General features: G+C 29.6%; 1 protein-coding gene across 1 annotated transcript in view; it reads right to left on the reverse strand.

Annotated features, from left to right (window-relative positions):
- Positions 1-558: 558 nt before the first annotated feature.
- Positions 559-11,846, reverse strand: part of LOC106458215 (DNA-directed RNA polymerase II subunit RPB2) — a 67,045-nt gene continuing 55,757 nt past the window's right edge. Inside the window, exons 17-22 of the mRNA XM_013917691.2 lie at positions 9,657-9,778; positions 6,496-6,714; positions 5,972-6,193; positions 5,549-5,709; positions 4,490-4,685; positions 559-754 (exon numbers count right to left, since the gene is read on the reverse strand). Coding sequence (XP_013773145.1) covers positions 665-754; positions 4,490-4,685; positions 5,549-5,709; positions 5,972-6,193; positions 6,496-6,714; positions 9,657-9,778 — 1,010 coding nt within the window. The 3' untranslated portion in view covers positions 559-664. The remainder of the gene's footprint in view (positions 755-4,489; positions 4,686-5,548; positions 5,710-5,971; positions 6,194-6,495; positions 6,715-9,656; positions 9,779-11,846) is intronic.

The following is an 11,846-nucleotide window of genomic DNA, read 5'->3' on the forward strand; positions in this document are numbered from 1 at the left end:
CCTTAAAACACTGAATAATCACAGTAACATTAATTTATACCAGCCTGATTTGATCACTGCTATCTTGTTTGGCTTGTTTACTCCTCTAGCTACAAACTTTCCTTAAAATTATTTACATTGGATGTAGATTCTGACTGGCTCCATTAGCTGTGTGGCCAGCCTCAAGCTTCATAAATAGGTTCAGCTCCTCTCAGGCTGTTTCCGTCACAGTATAGAGAAATTGTAGAGATAAAAATACAACAACAATCAGCACAGCCACTATGTGCCTCATGCCACCAGACATCACTTCAAAGTATGACACAAAATAGAATAAAACTGTTTTGGAGCATTTTGCCCCCCAAAAAATATGCAGTTTTCAAGAATCTTATGATCAAAATAAAGAAAATATATGTATTAATATAAAAATAAGAAATATTTTATTTGTTCAAAATCTTTGGAGAGGCATAATTTCCTTTTCCTTCTCCAATGAGCTGCCACTGTACAAAACTAAATGGTTTTAAACACAGCCATTAGCAAGGTCTGTATAGTAATGTTTCTACTTCAGTAAACATATTACAATCACTCCATAAAAAAAATCTTTATTATCCATTCTTCACAAAGGAAGTTTTCACTAGCATTTATGACAGTATTTTACATTATTGTTCTCATTAGCTTCATTAAAACTTCATGTAACCATCATCCTTGGGGCAATTGACATAGCCATTAGCTCTTGAAATAGAAGCTTGCAGGCATAAGGGATCCTCACTTGTGATATCTGAAAAGACATTTACAAAATGTTAAAATAATTTAAATATATATCTGCTGAAGCACTGAGATCTGTACTAATGCATTAAACTTCTTAAATGAGCATCAATTCAAACCAGTGAATTTTCACTGTTCAAAATTTCCAAGCTAGAGAAGTTACCCATTAGAAAATCCAAGTCATTTCAATGTGTTTAGTTTTCTTTACTCATGCATAAACTCCAATTAATTTCAATTATACTAGACATAATTTCAAATGCACATTTAACAATTCCAACATTTTTTAGTATGACTAACCTTGAAAGACAATAGCTAAGTTTGTCTAACTTCCGACTGGATGTTAACTACAAATAACTTTGCCATGTTATTTCCTTTTAAGTGCATTTAAGAGACTGTGTACAGCATACATCAGGTAAGAAGGTAAAATTACAGAATTCATAAAAGCAATAAAAATACAAAATCAAGAAAATATTGTTCATTAGTTACTTAATCAAGTGTCAGTAAACCTATGTAATCACATATCCATTTTACCCAGAAAAAAATAAATACTGCTATCATTCACCAAGTTTCTAAATTGTTACTAAACACCAAGTGTTCAATTTATTTTTGCTTTTGCAGCTAAAGAATAACATACTAAGTGTAAACACTTAAAAAATACCATGAAAAGGTGAATTTAGACACCATTTTGAGCTTTCAACAGTTAAGATTCATTTCTCTCCAACACTTATCATACTAATACATGTCTTCTTCAGAGAACATACAGAAGCTTCACCTAATTACAAACTAAAGTAGAGTACCAGTACTCAGAAAACTCAAATACCTCAAAACATATTTTATTTGTGAAGAGACACTCTGTTACTATATTTCTGTCAATATACAGGATGAGTCTCTATACAGTTAAACATAGTTAAATAACTTTACTCTTGTAGGAAGGTTTCAATATTCCATTTTGTTTGTCTTATTTGTTGTCTTTTCTTCATTGTTATTAGATCTTTTTACAGATTTAGATACCCATGCTTATTTTATGTAATATGTTTACATTTTCTTGTATTAATTAAAAGTGTACAACTGTATAGTGATTTTTTTCCTCTCACTTTTATATTATTGCTTAAATATTCCATAAAACTGCTGTTCTGCTCTTATTTATTTCCAATTAGTATGATGTAAAAATGTATCCTTAGCATTTCTGAACACATTAGATTTGGATATGCCAATAAACTTGTAGCTAAGCCCCAAAACATTATCAAAATAAGAAGAATGCATAAAAAAATAACTAATATTAGAACATGAAATACTACATATGTTTAACTCTCTCACTACAAAGTCAGTCGAATCGACCTCGTAACCATTATGTACTTGTTATAATTCCCATACTATAACCATTAATACACCTTGTGTATCTTCACCACATTTGGTAAACTTTAAGTAAACATTACAACTCTTTTGTACACAATTAATCAGATTTTTTAACAAAGCATTTTTACTATAGATTTGTCCGTGAATATAAACAGTATTTCTATATACTAGCCTGAGTGCTAAGTGATTTCCATGTTAAGATTAAAAATACTTTTCTTCATCTCAAAAATCTCAAATATTATCTGAATAATCTCTAAAACCTCTTAAATAAGTTTCAAACTTTTCTGTAAAATCTTTATATTTTTGCTATCCTAACTTGATACAAGATTGGTCAATTTGACTGACCTCATAACAGTAAAAAAACGAAATAAATCTACCCTTTTTCTTTCTAGAATAACTTCAAACTGTAATATGAAACTAAATTTGTTTATCCTAAATAGCTTTACACTTATAACAGTATACATGTATTTATACTTAAATTTTACTGTTTTATTGCCCTTTGAACCCTGTCTAACTACTATCTGTGCCATGATAAGTTGTAAATCACTTGGCAAAAGCTATCAAATTACATTACTCACAAGCTGCTCATGAGTGTACCTTATGAAAAATTATTATATTATTATTTATTTCACCTAATCTAATCTTAACTAACATAAATGTTTCTTAATTTTATATTTGAGTTACTTTTATAATAATAAATAAGGAATACACATTAAAAACAGGAAAAAAGTACTTACCTGTGTTTTTTTTTTGCTGTCAACTTTACTTTTTTTTATACTAATGGTAGTACTATATTAAATAACGTTTTTTATTTAATTAAATAATGCACCAAAGAACACAGAATAATAACGTTAAAGAAGTAGACAGTGTTCCATAACTATTACAATATTTCTGGCTTTTTAACTATGCAACAAGAGCTTTTAAAACTTCATCTAACCTCCTCAATGTGTTTCCTGTGGGAATCAAACTTGAACTGGAAACAAAACTGACAATTCTCTTTAGAGAAAACAATGTAATATAATATGTCATTTGATAGATGAAAACCTTGGCTTTCTATTAGTTATAAATAACACAGAGTTGAACATCAGAGAGAACTATAGGCAATTTCTGAAAGTGAAGATGTGACAATTTGGCATGGCAAGAGGAGTGTGATTGTCTATTTCACAACTCTGTAACCAAATAAGATTAAAGGCTATGAAAATTATGCTTTGACTGAGCAATGATGACATTATAACAAGTAATTTATGTTAAATTTCATGCTTCTTGGTGGAGTGGTAAATAAATTAGAGAAAAGAGGATGCCTAGAGAGAAAATGTCAGTTCTCACACTGGGGGATATTTTAGATTTTTTTCTTATAAAAGTAAAAAGTTAAAACTTATATACCATTAAAATATGGATTATTAGCTATGTTGTATGCTATATTTATTAGTATACCATGAAAACAAAGTAGTTTAATTAAAGTTTGAATGAAACTCAATAAAACCTTGTGCCATGTGCAGAAAGATATGCCCATGGAGAGAGGGTTAAAAGTAGCAAACATAGTATAGTTCAATTTTTGAATAGCATAGAAGTTCCTAATCTTTCTGACTTTTTAGTGCAATATTTATTGATCCTACAAGACCCATGAAAATATGCACTTCATATATAATTTGATAAAAAGAAAATAACACACTTTAAGTAAAATGTAAGGCAATTATGACTATTGTAACTTATGTTTTCCCCATAAGTGTACTTATTAGTAAATAAACTATTTTGTTAAAATAAAAAGTACACAAACACATTGCAGACCTGTACTTATAATAACCTAAAACACTAATTTTTTCAAAATAAAAATTTTATGTGGCACCCAACTAAGGAAATCATGATTCCTTAGACCATTGTATCAGAAGTCACATTCAAATATACATTATCACCTTTCAAGGTGTCACATATACCTGTCAGGGGGTTCTCAATACACTTATAGAATATTTCATACACATATATCTCAATGAAAATGGTTACTTTTGTCAGTAAAGAACTCTAAACTTTCTCCTGGTGCAACTATTTTTGAAATCCAAGGATGAATATGTTGTAAAATCTCAATTTTAAACTGAAGTTTATTTTTTTTATAAAAATCCAAAATTGATGTTAATATTCACAAGATTATATTGAATAGCTATCACAATGTGCAAAATGTGGAATGATGATTGAAAATGAAGTTCAGATCAAACTATTATAAAATGTATGATATCAATAGGCTTATAAATTCAACGTTTTTTTTTTTTAAAGTGCTTTACAAAAGTAAAATAATTAACAATGTTAACTGTACTCAAATGTAAAGGCTAGTGATACCTGATATTCTTCTTCAGTAATTTTCATGGAAATGTATAGCAAAAATTTTCCTTCTACTTACCTGTGTCTTATTTCTGCAGCCTTTGCATTCAAATGTGTTGTTCCTCAGATTAGCGATACAGACCAAGCCACAGAGATTACAAACATGAACACGATATGGGTCAGAAACTTCAAATAATCTTTCTCGCAAAAATTGGGCTGCACCATGAGAGATTTGACAGTCTCGTTCCATCTCACCAAAACGAAGACCTCCATCCCTTAATGGAAAAAAAAAAGAAGTTATTATATGTTATGTATTATTTTCTCAAACAAGATTCATTCAATTTCACACATTAAATACCTTTAAAAATTTTTGACTTAGTACTATTATATTATTATTATTTTTTTTTACATGAACTTTTTAAAATTTTTTATAAAAACAAACAATTTCAAACAGTTTTCTCCAACAAATCTAAAGTTTCCACTACCTTTATTTTCTTCATTTGAAACAAGTCTTATGCAGTGCCATACAAATCTGATTATTTAAATTATTTCTTTATTATGCTTATTGCAGTAAATTTATATATTTATTATGTAATTGTAATTTTATACACATTATATATGATCAGTTGCATTGTTGTTTTGATTAGCCTACATATGTGACATACTAATATTTTCTTGAATTTCACTTTTAATGAAAATTCTCAAAGAGAAATCACTAAAAACTTTTAGTTAGACTACAATAGCAAACCTGTAAAACTTTGTTCACAACTCCAAAGTCTAGAAAGAATAGTTCAAAGACAGTGAAATGCTATAACTTGACATCAGTATTATCTAAGAATTTTATCGGTTATTTGTCCAAGGGTTTTATTTCACCTACATGCTCACTTTTAGAACTTCCTTAGTGTTTTATTCACTACTATTTCCTTGTTTAATTCAAAAATATCAGAATTTTTTATTTGTTAGAGTGTTGTACTAATAGGTTCCTTTTATTTCAGTAATGCTAACTTTATTGCTATTTAATATCTAGCCATCAGATAGACAAAATAAACAATATAATGTTGAATATGTATAGCACTATCATTTTTTAATTTTTTTTATAACTTATCAGAATGACTTCAATGACACAAAAAAACAATACCTGGCTCTACCCTCCATAGGCTGTCGAACAAGAATCTGTACAGGGCCTCTAGCTCGGGAGTGAATTTTATCATCCACCATGTGCTTTAGACGTTGATAGTAAGTTGGTCCCAAGAAAATTTGTGCATTAACCTTTCGTCCAGTATGGCCATTGTACATTACCTACAAAATAATGAACAACTCATAATTTGATACCTACTTGTGTAGTTGAGAATGATTGAAACAACCTGCTTTGAAAATAATCTTCCTTACTTGTCATAAAACAATAATTTTTGATAGAATATTCCAATAGTTAACAGACATTTATAGAATTTTATTTCTTTTCTAGAAAAACCAAAATCATGCACATGCTGAAAAGCATGATCTTTTTAAATGTTTCAAACAAAGTTTTAAACATTCCAAAACAAATTAATTAATAACCAACTTCATTTCCTCTTAAGTGATAGCCATATTCTTGGAGAAGATAGGATATTTTCTGCACGTTCACTGTGTCATTAAATGGTGTAGCATCACCAATCTCTCCCTTGTTAGCAGAAACCTTTCCCTGCAAACACTCAATCAAGTGCCCAACAGTCATACGGGAAGGAATAGCATGGGGGTTGATGATTATATCAGGGGTAAGTCCTTCAGCTGTGAAAGGCATATCCTATAGGGAGAGAGATTAATATTTTTGGTATATTGTGTGATCAGTTTCAGATTTCTTTACTTTTTTTTTATCAGTATTCTTAAAAACACATTATATCCAGATATAGAAAGATTAAAAATATAATAAAATCAAAGGATAATTGATATGTTTAAAGAGGTTCTCTTTGTGATGTATCAAGATATAAGAACATTTTATATTTGTTTAACATAAACAGGATATATTCCCTTACATTGTAAATACAGTTGAAATATGATGGCTATTCTTTCTATTTTAAAATGTCAAAGATCATAGATACTACTTACCTCTTGTCTGTAAGGAATACCACAGGTTCCTTTCTGTCCGTGACGGCTAGCAAACTTGTCACCAATCTGAGGTATACGTACAGACCGAACCCTTATTTTACAAAACTTGTAACCCTCAGCATTTAGCGTTAACATGACCTGGTCAACTATCCCAGTCTCACTGTTTCTCAGGAAAGTGCTGGCATCTCGTTTAGTGAACCTACGAGTAGTTCCTTCCAGCTAGAATAATGTTTAAATCAAACAGTGTAAAATTTTACAGAATACTAGGCGACTCATGCATGAAGAAATGACAGTATACTCTAACTATCTCTCCATTTAATTTAACAGCACGTACACAAAACTGCTTATTATGTAGCTTACTCAAACATATCTAATTGTAGTTAATCTATGGAATATAGCTGTTTTTTTACCATGATACTGATAACATTTTTGATTTTCTTAATTTACACAAAAGAAGTTTTACTGGTAACTACTTGTGCTAGGAAGAAACAATATTGTCAACACACTAACCTTTTAAATTTTATTACTTTTACTTGAAAGTATATGAAACTACTAAAAGCATAGAAAAAATGTTAACACCTGACTCACTATTTTACTTCTAGCTTCAAATAATGCTTATTGTAAAGTACAGTAAGACCCCACTTAGCACCACCCCACTTTAAAGTTATTCGTTATAAAGCTCATCTTCTTGAAAGGTTATGTTTCTACACAAGAGAGAGAGAAAAAATTATGAAAATCCATAACTCTCTCAACACTACTTTTAATACTAATGGTAGTAGTGCACTAAATAATTTTTATTTAATAAGATAATGCAACGCAGAGCATAGAATAATAACATGCAAAAAACAGACAATGTCCCGTAACTATCACAATTTTTCTGGCATTTCTAGTGATGCAATGTGAAGCATTAAAACGTCATCCCTCAACACAATATTGTTCCTGTGGGGAAAAAAATTTTTTTTTAGGAAGCAATCTACAAATCTCTGTACAGAAAACAATGTAATATAATACTGCATTTGATAGACGAAAACCTTGTCTATCTATTGGTTATAACTAATATAGTCGTAAACATAAGAGAGAACTACATATATTGACAAATCCTGAAAGAGAGGATGTGACAGGTGGGCATAGCAGGAGGAGTCTGATTTTCTATTTCATGGCTCAGCAACCAAACAAGATTGAAGGCTAATAAAAATTTGCTTTTTTCCAGCAATGACGATATCATAGAAAGAAATTTACATTAAATTTACCAGTACTTAATTAAAGCACTTATACATCATTCACAGGTAAGAAACAATGCCTTCAGTTACATATCTCCATATATGTAATGTTAAAATAAGCCTGTTTAGAGCTATGTTCTCATGAACCCTTATTGAGTGTTAAATGGGATATCATTATACATGGAGGACTTTTCCCACTCTTATAATATTAAAACAAAAAAAAGTGAATTTAAATCCTACTGTACAATTTGTAACAGCTTCCTCTAGTAACTAAATTTCACAATAAAAATTATATATTTTCTTTACTACATTTTATAAAAATCTGAAGAGACAGAAAATTGTTAAGTACATAACTTGATTTCAGCTCACTCTACAAACAATGTCCCATGAACAAGTATTAAGTAAATACTTTGTTAGTCAGTGTTTCTGCTTGCCCTCAGAAACACTAAAATTTACCAATGTACACATTTTAAAACACATACTGTTAACCCAATGTGCACAGCATTAGTCTATTCAACAACATCTGTATCTGTGAAGCTGTATGTAGCAATGTTTATAATTCTCAATTTACTATTTGTATCTTCATGAATTTTGGCAAGCTTCTAGTAAACTCTTCGAATCAGTTTCCATAGCCTCTAGAACATCCTAAACAAATACCAAGTTTTTCTGATAAAACTTTACATTTTACCTGTTATTCCTCTTCCCTGTCTCTTACTATAGCAAAATCATAAATGTACAGCAAAACTAAAAGTTGGGAAATATGAAATAAAGTGAACAATACTATTTTTATCCTCTTCTTCGAATGCATCATTTTGCTAGATTGTAAATCTTCTTATCTTCACAGTTTCAACTGTTATCTTTTTTTACATCTTCTCCTTTTTGATTTTAATATTTTATTGCTTGTATTATGGACTGTCATCCTCCACCAAAAGCAATAAATCACAGCAAAAGTTCATAAACCATATGTTGTAAACATCAAAAGCAATAAAAATTATCCACATGATTTTTGCAAGTAAAACCCATAACTGTGCTAGCCCCTACATTTTTCATTAGGTTAGTTGTTCAAATAAAAATTCATGTAGCTTTAAAATATGTATCTTAGAACACAAAAAAATATATCAGACACTAGAATAGGATATCCCAAAACAACTATAATTTAATTGACTTTCTAACCAAGCTATAAATATGTTTAAAATGTTATCTGCTTGGAGCTTAACAACATCAATCACAGATAAAGAATCAGAGGCCAACTGTATACATATGCCCACCAAAAAGAAATAACCATAAATTTCTTGTGCAGGACAAAAATATTCTTTCTATTGATTATAAACATATCCATCAAATAAGGACACACGTTATAGATAACTTCCTTAGAAGCTTTGAGAAGATGAAAGGAGCTTTACTGATGAGTTTGACAATTTATTGTTATCTCAGCAAATCAAGAAGGTAGGAGGTTTATATTTTATAGTCTGACCTATCAGTATCTATAGTCCATGTTTCTAATTGTTTGTACACTCTTAAACTCATAAAGGAAGAAGGAATTCAGATTATAAACATGTCCAGGGCACACAGATATAAAAATTGAGAAGTTATTTAAGTATTAAAATTAAAACTTTAAATAAAACAAGAATTTGAATTATAAATGTTTTGATGCCAAGTATATTTAAATGCATTAACATTAAAGTTGTTTAATTAAATTTTAAACATAACTTTGTAAATGGTTGTGACATGCATATTTTGACCAAGCTATGTGGACCGGGTCAATAGAAGCCAGTACTTTTTTTATAACACAGAAAAGCAACATATTTCAGGAATCAAAACTAGTCAAACCCTTCTGGAATCATAAATACAAAATTACACTCTAAGAAAAACTTCAAAACATGTGGTTTAATACTAATACTAATGTGAACAGAAAAAAATTTAAATAATAACAGTTTTTACTTCATCATCATTTTCTGGCAAAGTGATGGTCTTTCCAATGATCACATCATCCCCAGATACCCTAGTCCCAGGAGCAATGATCCCATCATCATCTAACTTGTCATATATGGCATTTCTCATTCCTACAGAAATAAAAACAATTACACTCTTGCTGTTCCTTTTCTAATACTCTAAAGAAATAAACTTAATTTATAACATTATGACATGAATACTACTACTTTAATTGTTATAACCGGGATCAAATTTAAAAAAGTAGAAAAGACAAAAATATCACTGAAGTGAGTACATCTAAATATTAATATACCACAAAACTGGACTAGCCCAGTTTGTATTAAAAGTGAGAAAGTTCATTTGTTTATTATATAAATACTCTTGTAAAAATATGCTTGAATATTACAGCAACTTCTACTAACAAAAGTATTGCACTCGTTAACAACATTTTTCAATGATAATGAATATGCTCACAGATTAATATTCAAATCAGGTTTTAGAAAGAGGAATGACCACATTTTTACAATTCATTCATCACGTGTTGATTTCAAAGTGACAAAAATCACCTGAAAAAGAACACTATCATATTTTGATTCATATGATGCCAATTGTAGGTCTGATTCATTATACACAGTTTTAAATATTCATTTATGTACTTCTAGAAGACAGATTGTATATTTAATGCTAAACTGTTAACAACAGCTACATGTAAACTTGTACAGAAAGAAATAAAGCATCAATTTAAAAATTGTCTCTAAAAGAAAACAATTCTTCTAAAAACCTTTTTCTTGAAAAGAGATTTGAAAAAAAACTTTGATACATAAACTGTAGAGCCTTCCTTTTCTCTTTGATAAATAAAAATTTTTTGTCCAGCACATCATAAAACAGCTATCAGTAGTTTTGGCACACTGAAGTTTAGTAATGGTGTGTGTACTTGATATATACTGGGAGTATTATAAAGCTCTATGAACTAAAATAATAATAAAATTTCTGTTAAAAATAAGTGAAGCACAACTTTCAACATTAAGATATAAGACCACAAGATGCAGATGATATATGATTTACTGAAATCAATAACTTCTAGATATGGAAATTCAATTCAGAATTTCTCCGATTTTCAAAAGTAAATTTTATAGTTGAAGCTTAAGATTCAAACACTTAAAAGTCCTATAGATTCCTTCTCTTTAACCCTCTCATTACAGGCTTGGTGGAATACACTGACCATGTGACCCCACGGAGACCATCAGTTTCAATACTATAACTTTTAATATGTTTTGTGTATCTTCCCAAAATTTGGCAAGCTCTCTGTAAACATTATAAGTCTTTTGTAGACAAAAAAATCAGAATTTTCAATTAAGTATTTTTACTAAACATTTGTTCATGAATATGTGGAGTGAGAGTGCTGACTTCTTGATGTGCAAAGTGATTTTCATGTTAAAATTAAAAATACGTTTCTTCACATGAAAACTGTTAATTTTATTTGCATAACCTCTAAAACCTCCTAAATTAATATAAATTTTTTTTTGTCAATACAACTTTATGTTATCTGTTATTTTCTCTACTGTAACTCTATACACATTCAGTCAATTTGACTGACCTGGTAAAAACCATGAAAAAAAATCGAAATAAATATAAATTACCCATGTTTTCTATTTAGATTTACTATAATTGTAACAGGAAATTACAACTGTTTTGAGCTTGTAACACTCTACATCTGTTTATAATTAAATTTTATTGACCTTTGACCAGTGTCTAACCAATAATCCCACCAAACAAACTGTAAATCATTTGACAAACACATAGCTCAGGTTACTGTATTGAATTACATAACTCACGAGCTGCTTGTGAGCATACCTCATGAAGAATTATTATACTTATTATCTGTTTACTACTAAAACTCTGACATTGTTTGTCTGTAATTAAATACAGCAAAAACGGTGCACAATAGTGCTATATTGGTAATGAAATGAGAATAGAAACAGAATAAAACAAGTTTCATTAAAATCGGGCCACGTGTTACCAAGTTAGCACCATTTTTTGGGTCACTTTTAAGAAAATTTCTAGATGAAATTAGGTACACTAGATGGCGCCACATATCAGTTTATATATCTATCTATATACTACTAAAACTCTGAGATTGTTTGCTTGTCTGTAATTAAATACAGCAAAAACGGCACACAATAGTGCCATATTTGTAAT

This window comes from Limulus polyphemus, unplaced genomic scaffold, assembly GCF_000517525.1.
Source record: "Limulus polyphemus unplaced genomic scaffold, Limulus_polyphemus-2.1.2 Scaffold429, whole genome shotgun sequence".
Taxonomy (NCBI): domain Eukaryota; kingdom Metazoa; phylum Arthropoda; class Merostomata; order Xiphosura; family Limulidae; genus Limulus; species Limulus polyphemus.